The sequence below is a fragment of the Fusarium pseudograminearum genome, chromosome 2 (assembly GCF_000303195.2).
Source record: "Fusarium pseudograminearum CS3096 chromosome 2, whole genome shotgun sequence".
Taxonomy (NCBI): domain Eukaryota; kingdom Fungi; phylum Ascomycota; class Sordariomycetes; order Hypocreales; family Nectriaceae; genus Fusarium; species Fusarium pseudograminearum.
In genome coordinates, this window is record NC_031952.1 from 7,445,021 (window position 1) to 7,467,356 (window position 22,336).

A 22,336-nucleotide genomic window follows, 5' to 3' on the forward strand; every position below is an offset into this window, starting at 1 on the left:
CTGGTCGTCACCGACCCAACTACTAATCCGCCGGTTAGTGGCTTGACTAAGGGAGAGCGGACGGGATCCCGTATTTTCCACTACCTGTGGTCGTATGTGCTGGAGTTGGCGATAGTTTGCCTCATGATTATGATCTCATGCATGTCCAGCGTTGAGATGTCCGGGATGCCTCCCGACGTTCCTGGCAAGTTAACGTTTGGCTACCCAGGTAGGCAAAAGCGCGTCAAAGTCGTACTATGGGGAATAGTAATCTTTTTTCTTTTCTTTTCGAAACCTTGCATCTCCGCCGTCTTGTCCCATTGTATTCTAAGCGCTCGTCATCAACACCCTGGTGGTGATGGTTCATGGAGCAAGGGGGGCGAGAGATGGTCTCAGCAAACATGTCATCTTGTCATCCCAAGACCCAGGACAAGGTTCGATGAGCCACTTCTCCAATATCGCTTGAGTAAGAGATATGTATTAGACTTTGGATGTTTATGGAGTCGTTGAAAAAGCGCGCAATTATTAAAGTTTTGTCGTTCGCTAAAAATACGGGAGTTACAAGCTTCATGACTCGGGTGAGGTTATACAAGTGGTTCCTCACCTTGATAACTTGACTATTGCCGGAACTTCCTAGGTATTGTTAAGATTTGAATTTTGCCGGAAACTCTGTCCTGCATCTGTCCGAGATAGTTTGAATTGTGGAGTTGAGTCGATGGGCGTTTGTCGCCGAACCGTGGCTCAACACCATGCCATGCATGCCTCCCTGAACTCGACCGGAACTCAGGGGATCTGCCCGCAACCGTCAAATCAAAACCTTTATCGCAAGTCATAGGGCTATGGAAAGGTCCTATCATTGCTCGGATCAGTCAAAGGAAAAGTGGGAGCATCGACAAAGATGGAATAGAAGAGAGTCGTGTCGGGCCCTGAGAAGCGTTTAGTGGCAAGCGTACTACGACGTTTCAAATTGATCAACAGTCACATCGGCGACGGATCACGGAACTTATTACCACTCACCGCTTTACGGCAATACGACGTTTATTTTGGACAGTTAGACAGTCTGATGGTGTTGTTTACTTTCTGCTTGTCGCCACAGTCTATACTGCAACTGTTAGGTTCTCCAGACCGGCATCCTGCTTTGCCTCCTGTGTCAGCGATGAATAATGTACGTATACAAGCAGCATTCAAAGGCCAAGACTACGACGGAGAAGCATCGCCCATTCCCATACTCGGTCTTCAATTAATCAGAGTTTGACCAGGGCGGGATCGCAGTACTACCAAAACACTTGACAGGACCCCTATCGCTGCCGTGAGTCTCCGACATGGCAGGTCTGCTCAAAGCATTGCAATCAACGTATGGCCAATCGCAACGTTTGCTCCAAGCAATCGATCTTTTGTGCATACATGGAGCAGCAGACTTGACAAACATGGCTTTGATGGGCTATAGTCTATGTGCTGTATAGGTCTAGATAGGTAGGTACAGAGTAGCATGATTGCTCTGCCAAGTTGTGAACTTGATGTACTCCGATCACAGACATGGGTAGTGAGATATTAAGCGAGCCTGGACTAAAGCTTCGGCATGAATCTTGACCGGCTCTATTGCGTTCGATCATACGCTTTGGCACCGAAAGCAGGCGGCAACTAGTCTGAACGGGTGCAAGTCGAGGTTGGATTCGCTTGAATGCCGAATCTGAGGGGTGCTGTCACTACGCCATTAGGCCGTCGTTACATAGGTGCCTAAGCCCAAGCTCGAGGCCCATCCTTGGCCCTTTATCAGATCAAGTCACATAGAGTATGGGGTAGTAGTATAACAGAGCTGCCACTATACTATTTCGAGCCGGGGTTGGGAGATTACAGGGGTTGCTAAAGCATTTTAGAAACAGTGATATGATCGACAGACGCAAAAGGACCGTGACAGGCTGTCGATTTCGTGCCTATGAGCGATTAGAGCGAAGTTCTGGTATACAAGACTAGAGATGCTTGGTCTGGCGGCGTGCCCGAGATTTCCGAGATGTACACCGAGCATGAGGGAAAAAAAATCCTGTTCTGGTATGTAGTTCACGATGACGAGCCGGTCACCCAGTCTGGAAATCCTCAGCCTCGCTCATCTTGAGGGCCAATATTCATGTAAACTGTCAGCAATAGAGGCGAACAAGGTCAATAGGGTGTTGAGCGGCTGATGGATGGCTTGGGTAGCTTTGGAGCTGAGCTTATTCTTGTTATAGACAGTCCGATGTTGAATCCGGCCGAGATGGTCCAGTTTGCCAGCGAGTGACCACGGGTTTGCGTGCCGATCGACCGCTCTACAGAGGATAGAATATTGGAAAAAGGACGACGCAGGCAAGACAACGGCCACTCGGGTGGCGCTTCAGGTCCGGAGCGGAGCGGTTCTGCGTTGCGTTGTGCTGTGCATGCATCGCGGTCCATCAATGCCATGAGGCTATTCGATCTTTGCGACGAGACCCATCCGTCCAGGGTCTTAGCCTCATATCATCGCGAGGCCGAGCAGTGGTGATGGTTGTCCATGTGTTCCGATAGACAGCTCACGTGGAAAGCAAGGTCGGTGAATTATACCGGGTCTGTTATGAAGTGGACGAATCTTGGCGATGGGCCCCAAGGTCTAACCTGTGGAGTCTCGATAATGAGACGGGCCAATGCTACAGTACTGGATACTCGACCACAAGAGGAGACGAGATAACCAGTAGGTCGGCCTATTATCCAGCCGGCCACCTTCCCTAGTCGGTAACCAGGGGCCGAAACAGCAATAGAGGGAGAAAACCCGGGGTGCAGATCCTGGAGGTAATTCATGTCATGGCATGGTACGGGCCGAGAATCCTAAATCCTTGACTTAGCCAGAGTTCTTTGCGTTGATGTGCTGTGAGTGGTATGTAAAAAGTCCCCGAATGGGTCGATTAATGGATCACACGCACGATGCGAGACTCGATTCGGTCGAGGTGCCCAAAGGCTGTCATCCTCGTAATTTGGTCCATGTGAGTGAGAGTGTGAGTGTGAGAGCTGCGACATCTCTGGTGGTTTGGTTTTTGCGCAGGTGATGGCGGCTGAGGGCGGGAAAAAAGAAGAGAGGAAAATACAAGACAAGGCTATGAATGGTTAATTACCAAGGAAAGACTAAAATCAGTGAGGAGGCGAATGGTAACATCGGATGAATGCCTGCATGATATGATATAGTTTAGCGCTTGACGGAAAATAAAACCACTGACTTTTGAAGAGGGCGGAATGAAATAACTGATGGTGGTTTGAAAGACTTGATTTTGAGTCGAGCTCGAGGTACAATACTGTAGTCTTGCCAAGATAGAACAAGAGCTGGACAGAGGGATCTCTTATACGGCCAACATACTGGATACCATTATCTCGCTTCTCGACCAACACGTAGTACAGACATAAAACGCCTCATTCCCACAGTCTGGTCTGGTCTGGTTTGGATCAGATCAATACCTCGGCCAGTCGCTGGTGGACTAGACGATCAGGTCAGGTACAGTACAGTACAGCACCTTGAGTACCTGACCTGTCTGTCTGGAGAAATGCCAACTTAACCATAAAAGTTGCCAAGTCCGAAAAAGGAAGCTTGAGATGTGGTTCCTGGATAAATGCAAAATCGACAGGGGTTCCGGACATGGTTTGGACGTGATAGGACGAACATCGGCGGCTCGAATGCAGTGAAGATGCAGTCTAATGCACATTTTGGATGCAACACGACACAATACATTAAAAAACTAGACCGCTTCTGTCTCTAGTCACTGCATAGAGAGGTTGTCTAACCCTTTTCTCTTTTTCCTCTGGTCAACCTTGGCTGCCCCTTGAGCCACCGCATCGAGCCCCAATCATTCATTCATGGTGTTGGAGAGAGAGAAATGACGATGCTACACCTTCGGAAATAAGGGAACAACCGCACGCCGAGGTTCTTCAAAGATCCGTCCAGGCCCTCCCCGCCTTTGCCAGTATTCGTACATTCATCCATCCATCCGTCCATCCATCATTCGACTGCCGTGATTGCTTCGGCCCGTCAAAGCTAATATGCCCTCCGCTATGGACCAGGTTACGTTGGATCCGGATATGAGAGGGATAACGGATGGTTCACTAGCCCCGTCTCGACTCAAATCTGATACTCACAACTTGACATGTTTAATGAAGCATCACCTAATCGTCACCTCACTTCTAAATTGCATACTTCTGGTCTGGGGCCACTTTATAATATCCGCAGAGGCATTGACCGGCTCGGCCTGTCTTTCTCTCTATGTAACTAGCCTCGGGTACAGCAGACGAAATGACTCGCAGGAATTGATCTGTCGTAGAGGTGGCTAAGCAGATCACGTCCCTTGTCGTACAAATATTCTCTGCAAGAGTTTCCCAATGGGTCGCCATGCCCGAACGGTGAGGTGAGTGAGAGTCTTCAACACCAAGATTCAAGGACCCTGAGTTTAACCTGCCTTAATTTCACCTCCCATAGCCACCCACTACCATCCATTACCGCCCCCTCTTCTCCGAGCAGGAACACGTTCCCATGGCCCTTGGTCCAAGGTCCAAGGTCCATGCCGTGTGTGTGTGTGTGTAATGCTATGTGACGCTACCCCATACGCTCTGGATCTCCCCCCTTCATGGGTTCGTGCAAGGATATACTTCATCCCACGAATCAAGAATCCTTTCTCCTGTTCCCCACGATTCATTCGTAGCGTCCGTTAACTTCTCCGCATTATTCTGAACTGCACTTCTGAGAGTTGACCGGGGTCAGGGGGTGGCGCTCTGGCTACGAGTGACTACTGGGAATGAAAACGAATCGACGTGACATCGTCGCTCTACTGTTAACTTGGCACGGCTACATGGTCAAGACTGCCAGTACTTAAATATGTCGTCAAGCCTTATACACATCGCATTTGGGGGCCCTTTACACTTCGTGGCTTACACAACAGAATACAAAAGGATTATCTTCCCGACTAGCGCAGACCATTCCTTGTCGATCTATCCGTAAACATGTCTCCTTCAAGTACTAAGGTTGCCTCTGGCGGCTCCTTTCACACTTGTAAGTTGTCTTCAATTCCAGCGTTTTACCTCACGATGGTTTCTTTTCGGGCCTAATACTGATTGTTTTGTTGCAGTCCAGGGAATTATTCCCAAAAAGCAGCCAGCTGCTTCCAGCAATGCAAGGCCCAGGGTTGCGGGCACACGGCGCATAACAACTCCCCATGCTTGTACCGAGTGTAAAAGAAGAAAGATTCGCTGTGATGGCAAGCTACCATGTGGCCAATGCATCACCAGCCGAGCCCCAAAGAATTGCTCTTACGATAAACACCGCCAAAGAATGATCCCATCTAGAAAGTAAGTGATATGTCAATTCAGATATCTGCGCAAGTCTTGGCGGCAGTTGGCTAACCTTGTTGTTCCCAGAGCTCTGGATAGCCTTGCACAATCTCTCGAAGAGTGCCGGTCGGTCCTTCGGCGGCTTTACCCAAATCATGACGTTTCTGCACTTCGCTCCCTGGACAAGCAGGAGCTGATCAACCTCTTGGCTCAATCGCAATGTTCCTTGAGTGACCCTCTTCCATCGCCACCCCTCGAATCGTCATTCCCCAAGAGCGGCACATCTATGATGGGATCCGATTCCCTACTGGAACTGCAGACATCCCTAGAAGCTGATCTCGACTCACTCATTGGTGAGCTCGAGTTTGAGGTCCCGGGAGAGCAACGAGAAGCCAGTGAGGAAGCAAACTACCTTGCACAACAATCCTGGTGGGACTTTGGCTCGAGACAATGGAGCTCCGTATCATCTGTGCCTCCAATGATGGATGGTCCATCGTACGGGCATGATATGATGACTCCAGGGCAACACTCGATGTATGAGGACTCACGTGGCATGTACGGTTCACTTGAGATGAGGTGATATGATATGAGACGGGATGGATGAAATGACGAAAAATGAGCATAACGCGGTGTACTTTTACTTCACATGCGATTCCCAAGTCTTACGGGTCATATAGGGGCACCATGTACCCTGGGGACGCAGGTCGTTCTCTTAGGCGGATCACAGCTTACGACAATCATATGAGGCCACGACCATTTACTTTCTACAGCATGCATTTCCAAATACCTACTTCTTACATTGGTACCTGCCTGTGTAAACCTTTACGTTTTGTACTTTAAATACGTATATACTCGATTTTGTGCTTCACTTTGTATTTTGACAAGGTGACAAATGCAAACCCCGTTTTCCATATTTGGAAGGCACGGCCATCCTGCTCCTTCCATCCATACTTGCCTCATAGGCACTTCAGCTCTATTCGTGAGATTGCTCTTTTTCTCCACCTCCAACCTTTCAGCTTCTTGATCAAAGTACATCACTCGACATCCAAAGGCATCAACACTTGTACTGCGCTGAGAATGGAACATGCACTTACTTGTAACAATCTCAAGTGCCGGAGGGAACTCAGCGACCGTGCTCTGGTGACAACATGCAGGTACGTATATTTTGTATCAATCCGAAAACCCCTAACGTCGTGTCACTAGTCATATATTCTGTGTAGAATGCGCCCAACGACTCGGTATTACTGGTCAAGAGGCCGAGCGTCGCAATACATGCCCTGCCTGCGAATCACAACTTACGAAGCCCGACGATGCCGTCATCACAAATCTGAATCCAAGTGAAGACTACAAGACCAGCGTTCTGAGTGGCCTAAGTCCCAATGTCATCATGGAGTGTGCCGGTCGTGCTCTCAGCTTCTGGGCCTATCAGACCACTCAAAACATTTATTACCAACAGCATCTATACAGAACACTCACCGAAAAATACTCGGGCCTCGGCATTCGTCTTGAAAAGACTGTGAGCGACGCAAATACAGAGATCGAGGGGCTTCACCATAAAATGTCAGGTCAGTGCTCTTTCCTGCACAATGCCCAGTGCCTCTGTTGACAAAACAACAGGTCTAGCAGCAGAGCAGGAAAGCTTGAGGCGGAAGCACGAGGAAATCTCCCAGGCATACAAAGAAAAGAGCCGCAAAGTTCTACAGTTGCAAGAATTATATGACAAAGTCAAGAGGAGGGCCGAGCTTGGTCAGATTCAAAGGGCGGCATCCGATGCTGTTGATCATACGTTGCAGGCAGCACAGCTCGACCCGGGCTACGGTGGCAATATGACTGCACAAGGCAATCTTGAGAACAATCCTGCACCGGTCTTTGGACAAAGCCACCGGGTTAATGTCTCTGGAATGAACAATGGTGCCGCGCGAAACTATCACAATATGGCAACTGGAGGAAACCAGTGGTCACGGCTTGGAGGATCGTCTCATCGTGAGTTCTTTGCCTAGTTTGTCCAAGTAATAACTGACATAAGAAAGGCGATCTCTCAGGAGTGCCTGTTGGTGGGCTTCGCCGACCAACTATGGGCGGATCAACAGTACATCAAGGCACAGGCTTGCCGACTCTGACAGGACCTTCCATGACCGGATTCGGTAGATCGAGACAATCGCCCAACAATTTTGCCCCGGGTTTCATCAATCGCGGTGGCTTAGCGGGTGTCGGCTTGACGTCTGGTATCAAAGTTAGTCAGGCGAACAACACCCCGGCGATGGATGTCCCTACAAGGCATTTATGATTGTGAAGTAGAGAAGGTTGAGTAAGCCGTGTTTGGCTGAACAAAACTGTGGCATATCCTTGATAATCGACAACAATATCTCGAATGCATCGAGTATGTCAAAGACGCTATCGTTAACAAGGTAAACACACATTTTAACAATGAGTTAAGCCCACGTCGCACTTGCTTTGTTCTCCCCCAAAACAAACCCACAGCCATTCAAAGAGACATGTACCAAGAACACAGCACGTGTTCTCCTTGGAGCTTCCAAGCCCTCGGTACAGCAGGAGATATAAATCACGAGTGTGTCTAGAATTATAAAGTTCTATCATCTCGCATTCCTTACTATCGATATCAGTAGGCACACATCCGTTTCATGCACTCACAAAAACTCAGTATGCCACGCAATTCTAACAACAGGCCCGAGCCGCAAACCCAGCCGGTACTGGGTGCAGCATCTTCGTCGTCGTCATCATCATCGCTATTTGACGGTAGATTTTCAAGGGCGTTTGTTGGACCCGCCAACAAGCCTACTACAGTCTTCGCGCTCATCAAGAGCAGAATATGTATGCAGACGCGCAGAAAACTGGGAAAGATGGGACTCCGCAAAGGGTCAGATCTACGCGCGAGATTCAAGGCAAGAGAAGCAACTAGCGAGGGTCAAGGTAAGCCTGTTGTCTCAGCTCCCTTCGTTGCGCCTCAGCAGCATCCATTGTCAAACACCAATGATCCTACCTATGGAGACCGACAACCATCCTCTCGGCAATCAATTCAGTACAGTAAACTCGGCCATCAGCGAGAGTCTTTGGGGTCTCACCCAGTCCACATTGCCCCTAGGGATCGCTACAACGACGATGACAACCAGCTCTGTGAAACCCCTAGTTTGAGCAGAGAGGCGCAGGCGGAGCTGTTGAAAGTAGTCATGGATCTAGAACTTCAGATCGAAAAGGCAACAATTGCCGCAAACATGTACTTTCACCAAGCTCATGGTTGGGCGCCCCAGAGTCCAATTCCCGATGACCTTGATTCGTTACCCCAGATGCTTCAAGGACTTTACGCGGTCATGACTTGGATGCAGCAACGCATTCAAGTATACGAGACTATGGCCCCTAGACTCCGAGGGCATTAAGATTATGAAGAGGGATTGATCGACTGGGAAATACAGTGAGAGGGGAAAGATGGAACGTTTCTTATGTCTGGGGATATAGCCGTGTGGTTTTAAGTACAAAGGTAGTTTGTCTCATTTCAGGAGTTCGGGTAAAGGAAAAAATGAATTAGAAGAAATTGCCTTTTGGAGAAGAAAAATGTTTTAAGAAATCCCTAGTGATTATGGTCTCTTTCCCGTGGAGGGAGTTATTCCTTGTGAGACCACCTTTTTGTGACATTGATCGTTGATCATTCTTGTTCATGATCTTGTTCGTATCATGCCCACCTAGGTACCTAGGTACCTACCTAAGAATAGATCATTCGCATATCACTCACGTGATGTTTCAAGGGACCATGGTGTGTACAAGTATGTGTCTGTAACTTTCAGTCCTTGTCGGGCCGCGTATGCACTTTGTTGACGCCACTTTGCATGAGATGGAGTTGTTTGAGCAACAGAATTAGTTAGACCAATTGGCCACTGTTGTTTTTATTCCTATACCCTGCCTGCATGCATCTTTTCGATTCCTAGTATCGTCTTATCGACTACCCTTATCATATGCATCAACTGTCCTACCGCGCCGCGCGCAATAATCACTATTCGACATCCAATCCACTTCCTAGCTCGTGTTATCGTTGAATCCTTGTTCGTATCCATTCTCACTAACCTTCTTTTGGCCTCTTCGACCTTGTCATCAGAATCCTTGGAACCTACTTCTTCAACGGCTTGTTTTCAGCTTCAAGCATTCAATTAATATTCACTCGCTTACGTATCCAGACGATGCTCGACATTCGCTTCACCTGCTGAACACAACCGACAATCTCTCCCTCTCCAAGGCTGGCCTCTAGTTAATCGAATCCGATCCGCTTCTGCGAAACCGTCGTTATCGTCGAGACCTACAATATACAATTTCAATCACCCCGTTATCGCAACACCATCAACCTTGATTGCAATACGCCGCATCGAGATTCCCCTCCTTATAGCGAGAGATATCATTGCATCGCGCACCGAATTCGTTTTCCCTGAAAGCTGCCGTTACACTCGTCGCAATTTCGCACTCGCTCCCGATTAGTCGTCTGCCCTGATGGGTAAATCATGTCGGTATTCGTCTTCTGATCACTCTACTGTTGACTGATGGTGTGTTCTGTATAGCGCAATACGGCGTTATTCTTGACGCCGGTTCTTCTGGAACCCGAGTCTACATTTACAAGTGGAAGAACCATGCCAAAGCCGCCAAAGATGCATCCGCTGCTGAGCTCAAGGCTCTCCCCAAGATCAAGCTCAAGGAAAACAAGAAGATCCATCCCGGAGTGTCGAGCTTTGCCGAAAACCCGTCGCAGATCGGACCCGACCATCTAAAACAACTGATCGAAATCGCCCTCGATGAAGTTCCTGATAGCAAAATATCCGAGACGCCCGTATACCTTATGGCAACGGCTGGTATGCGCCTGCTACCAAAGCCTCAACAATCAGCGCTTCTCAAGTCGATGTGCGCTTACTTGCAGGAGAATACGGAATTCATCCTTCCTGACTGCGATGCTCATATTCAAGTTATTTCTGGAGAGACTGAGGGTCTATATGGCTGGATTGCGGCAAATTACCTGCTCGGTGGGTTCGATCATCCTGAGGAGCACGACCACGGCAAAAATCACCACACATATGGCTTCTTGGACATGGGCGGCGCATCTGCACAGATAGCCTTTGCCCCTAATGCCACCGAATCCACAAAACATGCCGATGATCTAAAGTTGGTGCGCATGCGAACGCTTGATGGATCCCCCGCCGAGTACAAAGTCTTCACTGCGACCTGGCTCGGGTTTGGCGCCAACCAAGCTCGCAGCCGCTACGTGGAACGCCTGCAGGAACACTACAACACCGATACCACCCATGAACTACCTGATCCGTGTATGCCTCAGGGTCTGCGAACTACCCCTGATGGCGAGCTTGTTGAAAAGGCCTCGGATAAGACGGTTTTGGTTGGTACTGGAAAGTTTGACGAGTGCCTGCGAGTGACATATCCTCTTTTGGGTAAGGACAAGCCCTGTGAAGATCAACCATGTCTTGTCAACGGCCAGCATGTACCTGGCATCGACTTTGATATCAACCACTTCGTCGGAGTGTCTGAATACTGGCATACAACACACGGTGTTTTTGGAAAGAAGCATAAAGCATACGATTTGGCAACGTATCAGAACAACGTCATGGAATACTGCAGTCGAGATTGGTCGGATATCAAGAACGATCTGGACAAGCGCAAGAAGTCGCCTGAGAAGAAGGCAGAGGAGGCGCAATTGGCCTGCTTCAAGGCGTCATGGCTCATCAATATGCTTTACGACGGTATTGGCATTCCTCGAGTTGGACTTGAAGGTGGGGCCAACAACACAGTCAAGGATGATGGAGAAAAATCGTTCAATGACCCTTTCAAGCCTGTGGATACAGTTGACGGTGTCGAACTAAGTTGGACTCTGGGCAAAATGGTTCTCTACGCCGCTGGACAAGTTCCTCCTTCGAGTTCGGAGCTGCCTGTTGGTTTTGGAAGCAATGTAGAAAAGGGAATCGCAGAAGACTTCCAACACGCTGGTTCTTCGCCAATTGCTCCTCACACCGGAGATGATGACGACGACGACGACGATTTCGAAGACATCCTGAAGAAGCCTGGAAAATCCACCGGCGGTGTCGTCGCCTTTATCATCATAATCTTGCTCGCTGCTTATCTCCTCCGCAAACCTGAGCGAAGGAGGAAGATATTCAGCATGGTGAAGCGACGCAAGCGCTCTGGAAAGCCAGGACGCGGCTCCTCTCTGGTCAGCAAAATCTTCGGCCGTCGCTCTGGGCCATCGTATGAGAGAGTGATGGAGGAGGGTGACTATTCCGATTTTGAGCTGGGCGATGTCGACTCAGATGATAACGATCATTCGGACAGCAGCAGTAATGGGTCGCGAAAGGGGCGAACATCAGGTCTAGCGACGCCCAGTGCTTTTGCAGGGCGAGCGGACGAACTGACTCGTCCACCTTCAGCAATGGATCGTGCTGGACTTGTGGTGCGAACCGAGAGCCGAGAGCGTTTGTCGCCCTCGTTGCTGAGTGCAGGTCGAAAGAGTCGCAATGGTAGCCCAACACGTGCCAAGAGCCCGTTCATGACGGCCTTGCAGGAAGATGAGTAGTCTTGTCGGAGATGGTTTAATGCAAGAGTCGTATACGCGCGGTGGGCTTTTTTCTCTATTATGGCGTTTGGGGACTTGGGAAGGCTGATGCAGCATCACTATTTTGGCGTTCAAAAGAACGCATATACCACGAATCATCTGATAGGCGTTGTGAAAGTTCATGATATTGATATTACAAGATAGGCAACATGTTTGAGGTGCTTTTTTCGAATTTATATCACAACTTGTACTCAGGGGTCACTATAAAACGATAATTGTTTGTGTAAATATTCATTGGTTGCCCTTCAAACATTCTTGATTCTTCGTAGTTGCTCTTAACAAGACGCCCGTAAATCATGTGGTTCCAAGACCTAACCTCCTATACCAACCCTACTGTGTATAAAACCTTTCGCAGATTGCCCGAATATGTAACTTCAAGTGACCAGAGTATCCTTCTTTCTGACATAGAACAGCTCGCCCATTGCAATCTGGGCCCGGACTAATCGGTCTGCTTTTCAAGAAAACTAGGATCTGTTCGAACTCTTGACTCGAACTTGCGCCACCAGTTCTCAAAGGCCTTAAGAGGCACGACCTCAACACCACCGGGTCCTGCGGTGCCGCTGAAGCTTGATAGAAAGTTGAATGCGTTTTGGATAATGCGCTGTGCCAAAATGGCAGTGCTCGGTTGACCACTTGATGGGTTGCTGGCTTTGTTGGCAGCAAGTTCCTGCAATCGCTGGCCCACGGATTCCTCCGGCTCAACAGACACTCCGATCACTAGGTCGCTAGCCTCGCCTCCGCCACTGACCTTGAACATGGCACTCTCTTTTCCTGGGCCGATGCCGCCGAGGAAGCGGAAATTGGGTGTGCCGCCTGTTTGAGCAGCAGCGGCGACATCAGTGGCTGTGGCGAGGTAAATTGCTGCAGCGGTGTTTGGCGGTAGTGTAATTCCAGGCAGCATAAATACGACGATGTGAGAAAACGGTTTTGAGGTGGGAAGGGCATAGAGTAGTGAAGTTGGTGAGGGGGTCGATGAAGGCTCCGTGATCAATGATTGACCCGCAGGGACAATGCCGAATAGCGGACTCGACATGATGTATGTGGTTATTATGCTGAAGTTATACAATTCGGAACAGGAGATGTATCTTCTTTGATACTATCAATTGTGGTTGTGGTGAGCTTTTGTATGTCCAATAGGCAATAGGTAGTTAATGTTGAGTTTGTTAGCTTTGTCGTTTGGTTTATTTCGTGGTGGTGTGAAACGATTGGTGGGCGTTTCGAGGGTAATCTAGAAGCAAGTGGAAGGATACCCCAACCCCAGCCCCCTAGTACTGGTACTGGTTGGTACTGGTGCATGAGGAGCTGTCAGTGACCTCCTCAGGACATATGACAGGATGATGTGTAGGGTAGGCTATGGGAGAGTGAAGATTTACGCATCTATTGCCAGCCAGAAACTTGATGCCTCTGTAAACATTACAATGCTGTGGAAGAACAACTAACGGCTGCATTGACGTTCTGTGCCATAAGAACATATAATACACGAGACTGTGACTGCGACTTGCCACTTTCATTGTTACAATAGATTAGTAGGAAATGCACTTACTTAGCTTAGATTCACCGAAAACGTGGGGCAGTCACGACGAACTAACCCAAGGTGAATGGGAACTCACAGGTTGAAATGTTATTCTTGACAAGGATTCATCAACGATACAAAGGCAAACAATTTCAACCCACATCAGCAGCCACCAGGCTCAAGAGGGAATACAGTGTGACAAGGACTGATACGTATCCTGCTGTTCAACTTCAACTACAGGAGATCAATACAACAAAAACCCGCAGTTTGATCAGGTCACCATTCTCTAGCAACTACACGCAAAAGGCTCCGTATCACCGAAGAAAGGTCCAGCCACAGAAATTGGATCACAGCTCGTTAATCAATATGGCTAAAGCAAACATCAATCTCATCGATGAAGTCGATGCGTAAGAGTCCATACCCATACGCTTGAAGTACACATAGCTTATATACAAAGGTTTCCTTATGCCGAGACAGACCCTGATGCTTTCGCAAAGATGAATGAAGGTCTGTACACTCTGGTGTGGGAGGACAGTCAAGGCACATACCCCATTGGCTACGTCCTAGATCGCGTTGTCAAAGAACTTCACCAAGTGCCCGAGGATATCAGGGGCAAGATGGTATGCGACGAAGTAGAAAGAACCATTTTGTTATTCCAGGAGCCAACAGAAGAGGAACGCACCCGCCGTGTCGCCACCCTCGCTGATTATTGGCGCCAAAATGGAACGTTTCCCCTTCTCCGTGGCTGGCGAAACGAGCTGTGGCCTGTCTATGCACGCACCGGAGAGCTCTTATTCAGCATGGAGCGAGCAGCAATGGGCCTGATCGGTACGATGCGCTACGGTGTTCACATGGTTGCCTATGTTAAAGACAAGACTGCGCCTCATGGTCTTCGTCTTTGGGTGCCCACGCGCGCTCGAAACAAGTCTACGTTTCCCAGCATGCTGGACAATACCGTGGCGGGCGGTTTGATGACCGGAGAGGACCCCTTCGAGTGTGTCATCCGAGAGGCTGATGAGGAAGCTAGTCTTCCCGATAGCATTGTCCGCAAGAATGCCAAATTCGTCGGAAACGTCACATACATCTACATCACAGACGAGGGACACGTTGGCGAGGGTGACTTTATTTACCCGGAATGCCAATGGGTCTACCATCTTGAGCTCTCCAATGATGTGATTCCTCAACCAAGCGACGGTGAAGCTGAAAGATTCGACCTATGCGACGTCGATCAAGTCAAGGCGGATCTTGCTGCGGGGCGCTTTAAACCCAACTGCGCCCTCGTCACGATTGATTTCTTCATTCGCCACGGTATTCTGACTGACGAAAACGAGCCCGAGATCAAACAGATCAAACAGAGAATCCGCCGCAACATTCCATTTCCAGGTCCGCATCGGAGCGATTGGCGCCCACTCTGAGCCTGAAATCGGTAAAACTGAAGCACTTTGAAACTTGTTGGGGGCAAGGCGGCGGTTTTGGTTCGGGTATCATTGATATGACCTAAAGCTAGCGAGGAAGCAAAAGCCTGCGGTGGCGGTGAAGAGCTATAATCTAGATAGATAAATGTATCATTTGCGCTTCGGATTATTTCTTGACAAGAAGGTAGACGTTGTCGACGCGGAGCGGAGTCAGCTTCTTGACAGGGCCCTGGAGCGACATGAGGAGACCACCGAACGAAACGTAGGCATTGCTGTAGGTTACAATCGGTTAGTATATTGCATTCAACATGTGGTACAATATGAGCGTCTTGGGTTTGGGGTCGCGAACGTACATGGTGTTTCCATCGAATGTCTCTTCGAACTTGTAGATTTTGCCATGGCACACATAGTCGTAGAGGTCGGCAATCGTGGCTGGCGCATCACCACCCTTACCAACGTCCCGCCAGCCCTTCTCCTCCTCCTTGCTTCCATCCAGAGCTAGCGTTGTTGTCAAAACGACGTGCAGAGAGTCACCACGGACACAAGGGAATAGTTCGATGTTGATATCGAGCGACATGATGGTCTGCGAGTCGGCCGATGTGCAATGAATGCGTGCGACACGATCATACTTTGACTGATCGTACTCCATTACGGTAAAGGACTCCTCAAAGAGGGTGGCATCTCCGCTAGCCATTTTGAATGAGTTGTGAGAAGATAAGAATATGTGGAGTTGTTTATAGTGTTCTACCGGGAACGAAAGAGCGAGCGCGTATGATGCGTAGGTCCTGTTAGTTGCTGTTGATTGTCTCGAGCAAGAGAAAATGTTTGGATGTAGCCGGGAAAAAGTTGGTGGGGTCGAATGGAACTTGCCTGTTGGTGGGTCCCACACACAAGACTCACAGGTTTGTACCTATGACTGTGCAAGCTTCAAGTTCTCAACTTGCCTTTTATTCTCATACAGTTCAAGTCTTGATATACATGAGAGCCAGGAATCATGTCATTTCGAAAGCGTAATGTCGTCATTGGAGCGCCGGGATCTTTGCCGCCCACTCCTCGGCAAGAGAAGTCTCTGGCGCCAGGAACAAGACCATCACCATTAGATGGACGATTGACGACATCTACGGGTACGCAGTCACTAGACCAACTCTTGTCAGGTCATGCTGGAATGCCCATGGGAACTTCCTTGCTGGTCGAAGAGACTGGAACAACGGATTTCGGAGGTGTGCTTCTACGATACTACGCCGCTGAAGGACTTGTGCAAGGACATCAAGTCCATCTACTGGGTTTTGGCGATGCTTGGAGGAGAGAACTTCCTGGTCTTGGAAATCCAGAAGGCTCTAGGAAGAGCAAGTCGAGTTCATCCTCAGACGACAAGATGAAGATTGCTTGGCGTTACGAGACACTCGGGCAACGAAACGTTCCAGCTAGAGGTATTGTCCCCATATCTCTACCTGTATTGCCTGAGAAATAGTAACTAACAGGCCGGACTAGATTCTCAAGGACCAACAAGTCCCGGCCAGACACAAAGCACTTTTTGCCATACCTTTGACCTCACCAAGCGCCTTGAGAACAGCGCTATCAAGGGTCAACTACATACAATGCCTGTAGAAGGTCCCTTGGCTTCCCCTACACATACACCATTCCAGAAATGTATCACCGAAGTGACGTCCAAGATAAGGAACTCACCCCCTTCCACTATTCATCGAATTGTTGTGCCCAGTCTTCTGTCACCTACCCTTTACAATTCTGCCGCCAGCCAGCCCAAAGAAATCCTCAAATTCTTGCATGACCTGAGGGCACTCTTGCGACAGTTCTCGGCTCAAGTTACAGCTGTTGTAACCATTCCAGTCACTCTGTTCCCACGCTCGACAGGATTGACTCGCTGGATGGAGCTGCTATCTGACGGAGTCCTTGAATTGATTCCATTGCAACAAGCCCCAGTTGTTCGAGAACCTGGGAACGAGGACAAAGGACAGGGACTAGTCCGTGCCCACAGCCTGCCAGTATTTCATGAGAAGGGCGGTGGCCTGGAAGGCACCTGGAATCGAGAGAACTTGTCTTTCAAGTTAAGCAGTTCTAGCGGGCTGGTTATCACACCCTTCAGTCTTCCTCCAATCGGTGACGAAGAAGAGCCGACCAAGGCAGCCAAACCAAATGAGCCAAAGAAGGAGAGCCTTGATTTCTAAGACAAAAATTAAACAGTTATCCTTTTGTCACTTGCATCAAGTCTGCCCTTTTATTTTTATTTTATAGAGTGGGTTGTATTACTTCATTCCTGAAGTTTAACTTCAACTCGACGAAGCTTGAGGACTCCCATTCCTTATCTTATCATCACAGGGCAACCCCACCTGACTAAAAATTTCAACACCTCATAAGAGCTCCAAGCTTCCAACCTTTCTTCTCTTTTTTCTTTTGATCAACATCAAACATCGGAAAGGTAAGCACAAATGCTTTTTTATCACATCTTCCCCAAACCGGACACTATGATTATAAACATATTAATCTGTCAATCCCCTGATTTTCTGTGACGACACATAATAAAATTACGAAGACGACTTATGATGTTCCTCTCACTACTTCATTTCAATTCGCAAACTCAAGCTTGAGCTTTCGCTAACTCGCGTTGCTTGATAGATACGATGGCTTCTCCACAGTCTCCTTCCGTTCGAATTTCCAAGATCGCTGGGCGATACCTTGTTTTCGACTCGGAAGCTGCTGGTTTCTTGCGCCGGAGCGAGAACATCAATGGTGTTCTTGTGGGAACGGCGCCTCAGCAGCCAACTCAAAATATTTTCCTTGGGCTTCCCATCGAACTCCGCCCAGAGGAGGCTGAATCACTGCTACGGAAGAATGTGGCTTATTTAGTAGACGACGTAGCTGCCCACCAGGCCGTGCTGCAGAACCCCAGCTCCGAGGCAAGGAGGCTATATCTCGATTCGCTTAAAACAAGAAAGCAGACAGCCCAGCACGTTTTTGCTGAAAAGAATGCCCAGAGGGCTGCTGTGGCAGAAAAGCGCGGCAAGCCTCGCCGCCCTGCACCTCCCAGCAATACTGAAGAGGATGCAGTCTTTGCAAGTGACCAGCCTGAACCAATTATCCGTCAACAGGAATCTGCTATCAAGTCTATGGGTGTCACCCCTACGTCTAGTGGGCCTTTAATCTCATCAGAGGCTGAACGGGTATACCAGGCTACTAACCCTACACAAGGTCCCTTGTGTGGTTTCCTTCTAACGTCTGGCTATTATATGACCCCTGGTCTACGCTTTGGTGCCAAGTACAGCGTCTATCCTGGCGATCCCCTCCGATTTCACGCTCATTTTATGGCAAATCAATACGACTGGGATGAAGAAATCCCCGTCCTGGACATCGTAGCAGGAGGTCGTCTTGCTACCGCCGTAAAGAAAGCGTACCTCATCGGAGGGCGGCAACCGCAGACAGACGAGTCGACTGATGATGGAGGGATGAGAACCTTTAGTATTGAATGGGCTGCTATGTAAATGCATCAATAAATATCAAGACTTCGTATCCTAAGCAAATGACTGATTCATACGTGCAACTTGACCCTATCATGATTGTGATACAAATGTGCTTCCAACGCCAAAAGAAAAGAAAAAGAATAACATGCGCCATGCTCAACCGAGGCTCCCTGACTACTCCGCAAGCCATCCAGTTTCTGTCAAGATGCCCGAGCCTCATCATTTGCGCGTTCAAAGCTAAGGAACAAACACACGGCTGAAGCTGACAACCTCTCGGCGACAGCAGACGCACTTGTCAAAGTTGTTCATAGCAAGAGAGACGCGACAATCGTCGCACAAACTCAAACAGCGACAAGGCCAGACAATGATGGTTCTGGGTGAGCTTTGACATACCACGCATTGTGGTCCTTCGCTACCGAGCCCTGATCCTCCATCCTCCCATGACGTTTCCGTATACCTTGCTGTAGAAGCTTGTCGTCGCGAGAGCAGCAGTTGTTCCAAAAGACGCTCCTCTTCATCCAGATCCAATTTGTTATTGCGGCCCGGTTGTATGGTGTCAATTCTTGGCTGTAGCAGACTAGACCCTGGTGCCGCGAGGACCCGAGTGCGTTGCAGTTGCTCCATTCGCCTGTATTTGGCGCGTGTCATGATGCCATCGCTTTGTAGGTGAGCAGACAATGTAAGTGCCTCCTCGCGCTCTTCGGGGTTCGTGGGGTGAAGAAGGCGCGCTAGGTCGGCTATCTGCATGGGAGTGTCCTGGAAAGGTGTGCTCTCGCGGGTCATTTGAGGGGACCGCTGAGTAGGTGTTCGCTGACCATCGTCGTTATCCTCGTCTGATTCCCAAGCTTGGTAGTCATCAAATGCTCCACCAGCGGTCGACAGAGAGATTACGCTTGTGGTGTCAAAGTCATCATCTGAGTTGGGTTCGAAATCGCCGCTGGTATCAGCAGATCCCCACCACCCATTCTTGACCCAATACTTGTACAGCGCTTCGTCAAAACTATCCTCGTCTTCGACGCTGCGTGTACGTCTGAATTCAGCTTCTATATCAGACGAAGTCTCCTTCGGTATAGCTCCATCGCCGTAAAAAGATGGCCCGCTCGGTGGCGGTTGGATCGGAACGGAGCTTTTGCTTTTGCGTTTGTCTTTGCTTTCCATGCGCTTTGGGTGCTGGGCAAGCGAAAGGAGCCAAGCAGGCTGATATCGAATTCGAATAACCGAGAGACACCATAGTAGGGACTTGGCGCTGATCCTTGCAACAAGTTTGTTGATGCTCAGTAAGAAGTCAAGGGCCATGAGCCAGCGAGAACTCCTTTCAGACGCCCCGATACCTGCGCGGACATTGCGCTCACCACGTCCTTTCGGAATCTTCTGAGCAGCACGTTCGCGAGCGTACCCATTGGAAGCAATCGTTGGCCCTCCCTTTATGGGAATGAGACCAATGGCGCCGACCTGATCGTATCGCGAGTCAGGCAGGCCACCGACAATCAGCTTCCTTTGCAACTCTTCAGCCTCCTTCAAGCGCTGCTCTTCCAACCATGTGCGTCGTTTCAGACTAATGCCTTTATCCTCGTTCAGGTACACAGCTTCACTGGCCATAGATATGGCAGTAAATCCAGTACGAAGTAAAGCCGTGTAGAAATCCATTTCCCGAGTTATCCGAACGGATGAGAGGGAAACGTTCGCTTGCATGTTTTCATGGGCATGAATAAGACGCTGGCGAAAAGACATCGAGGCCATATCAGATGCCGAGGGCGGGGATAGAGCAGAGAGCAGCAGAGCCAGTCCGTAGATGAGCAAGCATACACCGATGCCGAGTAGGACCAGAACATGGGGAACGAATCCAATGATGCAAACAGTTGGGAATCGGAGCAGACTCTGGGAAGATGGGTCATCGAGGTCGAAGGAGATACCCGCCCATACAATGCTGCCCATGAAGCAGAGGCCCCAGAATCCAGTGCTAATCAATCTATACTTAGCTTGTAAGCCGAAGACCCCCAGAACGTGGCTCGTAATATGTGTCATCGAAGACAAAAAAGCGACAAGCAGTACCTCCGGTGACGTGTTGACTCTCTTCAGAACCATCGACCGGGTCAAAGCTATGGCGTTTCCAAGCCCGGATGACGGAACATCTGTGGAACTAGTCTTTGTGAATAAGTTCCAACCAAGCTGATTGCTAATAGCAGCATCCGCCTCGGCGAAAGCCAGTGATTGCTCGAACAGTGTCATGCCAGTTTCCGGGGCTACTGGGCGGCCCTGTACAGCACAAGAGACGGTCTCAAGGAATTGGCTCAGGCAGAACGATCCGAACAAGGGCCAGAGGAGAGACAACGACCCAGTCAAGTTACGAGCAGAGCCAGATTCGTCAGAAGGTATCATCTGGACAGCTATGCAAGACTCCTCGTCGGAAGCTGAGAACAGCAGAACTGAAGACAACGAATTGAAAAAGGCATTCCTGTGCGAAAACATGAGATCGGAACTCTTGCTTGCATTGCCCCATCGTAATTCGGAAAAGTCGGGAGAAGTCTGACATTGGATAGACTGAAGTATTTGGCGGGCCTGAAACACGAGTAAGATAATAGGAACAATGCGCAACAAGAGTCTTGTAGGCCATCGAAGGCGTAGTCGTCGACGAGTGGCAGCGAATATATGTGTTCGGTTTAGAATGACGGCCATGGCAATGCAGCACAAAGCCCACTTGCTTGTAGCGTAGCCAAAGATACTGCCCAAGCTACGGGCACTGTCGACGGACACACGTCCCATTGGCATAGTGGCGGCTGTATCAGCACCGGGTGTCTCGAATGTACCCAGCCCAGGTTCCATAATGTTCTGAATTGTTGGATCGGCCTCAGCGAGTATGGCGCTCGCACCAGCTGCCGCCGGTAGGTAATCGGAAATATTAGAAGTCGTATCGAGGTAATCGGAGATGGATACAATAGATCCAAGTTTCTTGACAAGTCGTGGACCAGCCCGCACAAGGTCCTCTAATTTAGGCGCATAGCGTGTCACGTTAAAACTCCAGGCCGTAGGGTTGTACCACGAAACGGAGGCGCTGGCGGTGTTCAGGCCTGAATTTGTGGTGAAGCTGGTGAGGGGTGTCGGTGCCGATGGCATGAAGTCTCCGGACATGGCCTTCAGGAGGTTATCGGACGCGAGACTGTCGGGAGGGAAGGAAGCGTCAAGGCAAGATAAAGGACGCAAATCGCATAGGCAGGTTGGTGGGCGTTTTACGATGGAAAGTTCGGTTTCGTCGAGAACATTGTGAAGTGTCCTGTCACCAATAGTGGTTTGTAGTCTCTGGTGTTGATGAAAGGCACTTGTTTGTATTGACCTCGAGGTTCAGTAACATTGGAGGTGGAGCAGCCAGCTAGGATGTACTGGTCAGACTGCAGGGTGTCAGAAATACACAGCCTGATACGGGTGTTGATCGACACAAACTGACTTATTTATTCTGTCATCCAACTCAACTACCAAGGTCCGTTCAAGCACAGTTGCGGAATTCACGGGCATTAGCGCGTCTTGGAGGACCCGCCGTACCGTCCAAGACAGGCCCATTATGAGCACATTGTATGGGACTTTCAGTGGCTCGGCCGTACCTATACTCCGACAACAACGGCAAGTGGGGGGGGCCTGTAACTGGTATTTGGTAGGCTGTAACACGAAACACGACCAACTAACAGCAAACTCTCATCCAAAGCTGTCAATCTCGGGATACAGACATTGAAGGATGTTGACTCGTATCGTGTTTGCGTGCAAGTATTGTGAGTATTTGACGACTAACCTAAGTAGGAAGACGAAAAAGGAAAAAAATACAAGAGTGTCTAAGTTGGTACAGTCACCTGCAGAAATTGTGTATTGTTAAAACAGCCTGTCATTGACTACCACCATTCACGATTGTAAGTGTCCATGGTCTAGACAGCGATTCAAGATATGATCGTGATTTTGTATTTAGGGTATGGCTTGAAGGATACTCTAATGTGTGCATGCAGAGAATAATTCCGCAAACTCCCTACCAAATCCCTTC

The 22,336-nt window shown here is 49.2% G+C and overlaps 8 protein-coding genes across 8 annotated transcripts, besides 3 other annotated features; 5 read left to right on the forward strand and 3 right to left on the reverse strand.

Annotated features, from left to right (window-relative positions):
* Positions 1–3: 3 nt before the first annotated feature.
* Positions 4–101: a repeat region.
* Positions 102–3,947: 3,846 nt separating this feature from the next.
* Positions 3,948–3,975: a microsatellite.
* A 1,887-nt stretch (positions 3,976–5,862) lies between these two features.
* Positions 5,863–5,904: a microsatellite.
* A 539-nt stretch (positions 5,905–6,443) lies between these two features.
* FPSE_10474 (uncharacterized protein) lies at positions 6,444–8,690 on the forward strand (the record flags this gene model as incomplete). Its single annotated transcript, XM_009263591.1, has 5 exons — positions 6,444–6,449; positions 6,551–6,860; positions 6,913–7,278; positions 7,326–7,528; positions 7,923–8,690. 5 exons carry the CDS (start codon positions 6,444–6,446, stop codon positions 8,688–8,690), a joined length of 1,653 nt encoding a protein of 550 aa, XP_009261866.1.
* A 1,099-nt stretch (positions 8,691–9,789) lies between these two features.
* On the forward strand, positions 9,790–11,869 carry FPSE_10473 (uncharacterized protein; the record flags this gene model as incomplete). The annotated part of the gene is made up of 2 exons (XM_009263590.1): positions 9,790–9,802; positions 9,858–11,869. The coding sequence occupies 2 exons, from the start codon at positions 9,790–9,792 to the stop codon at positions 11,867–11,869; spliced, it is 2,025 nt and encodes a 674-aa protein (XP_009261865.1).
* Positions 11,870–12,347: 478 nt separating this feature from the next.
* FPSE_10472 (uncharacterized protein) lies at positions 12,348–12,941 on the reverse strand (the record flags this gene model as incomplete). Its single annotated transcript, XM_009263589.1, has 1 exon — positions 12,348–12,941. The coding sequence occupies one exon, from the start codon at positions 12,939–12,941 to the stop codon at positions 12,348–12,350; it is 594 nt and encodes a 197-aa protein (XP_009261864.1).
* An 846-nt stretch (positions 12,942–13,787) lies between these two features.
* FPSE_10471 (uncharacterized protein) lies at positions 13,788–14,836 on the forward strand (the record flags this gene model as incomplete). The annotated part of the gene is made up of 2 exons (XM_009263588.1): positions 13,788–13,828; positions 13,879–14,836. 2 exons carry the CDS (start codon positions 13,788–13,790, stop codon positions 14,834–14,836), a joined length of 999 nt encoding a protein of 332 aa, XP_009261863.1.
* Positions 14,837–15,002: 166 nt separating this feature from the next.
* Positions 15,003–15,530, reverse strand: FPSE_10470 (uncharacterized protein; the record flags this gene model as incomplete). Its single annotated transcript, XM_009263587.1, has 2 exons — positions 15,003–15,108; positions 15,190–15,530. The coding sequence occupies 2 exons, from the start codon at positions 15,528–15,530 to the stop codon at positions 15,003–15,005; spliced, it is 447 nt and encodes a 148-aa protein (XP_009261862.1).
* A 300-nt stretch (positions 15,531–15,830) lies between these two features.
* Positions 15,831–17,022, forward strand: FPSE_10469 (uncharacterized protein; the record flags this gene model as incomplete). Its single annotated transcript, XM_009263586.1, has 2 exons — positions 15,831–16,266; positions 16,328–17,022. 2 exons carry the CDS (start codon positions 15,831–15,833, stop codon positions 17,020–17,022), a joined length of 1,131 nt encoding a protein of 376 aa, XP_009261861.1.
* A 453-nt stretch (positions 17,023–17,475) lies between these two features.
* Positions 17,476–18,333, forward strand: FPSE_10468 (uncharacterized protein; the record flags this gene model as incomplete). Its single annotated transcript, XM_009263585.1, has 1 exon — positions 17,476–18,333. The coding sequence occupies one exon, from the start codon at positions 17,476–17,478 to the stop codon at positions 18,331–18,333; it is 858 nt and encodes a 285-aa protein (XP_009261860.1).
* Positions 18,334–18,549: 216 nt separating this feature from the next.
* FPSE_10467 (uncharacterized protein) lies at positions 18,550–21,441 on the reverse strand (the record flags this gene model as incomplete). The annotated part of the gene is made up of 1 exon (XM_009263584.1): positions 18,550–21,441. The coding sequence occupies one exon, from the start codon at positions 21,439–21,441 to the stop codon at positions 18,550–18,552; it is 2,892 nt and encodes a 963-aa protein (XP_009261859.1).
* Between the last annotated feature and the right edge of the window lie 895 nt (positions 21,442–22,336).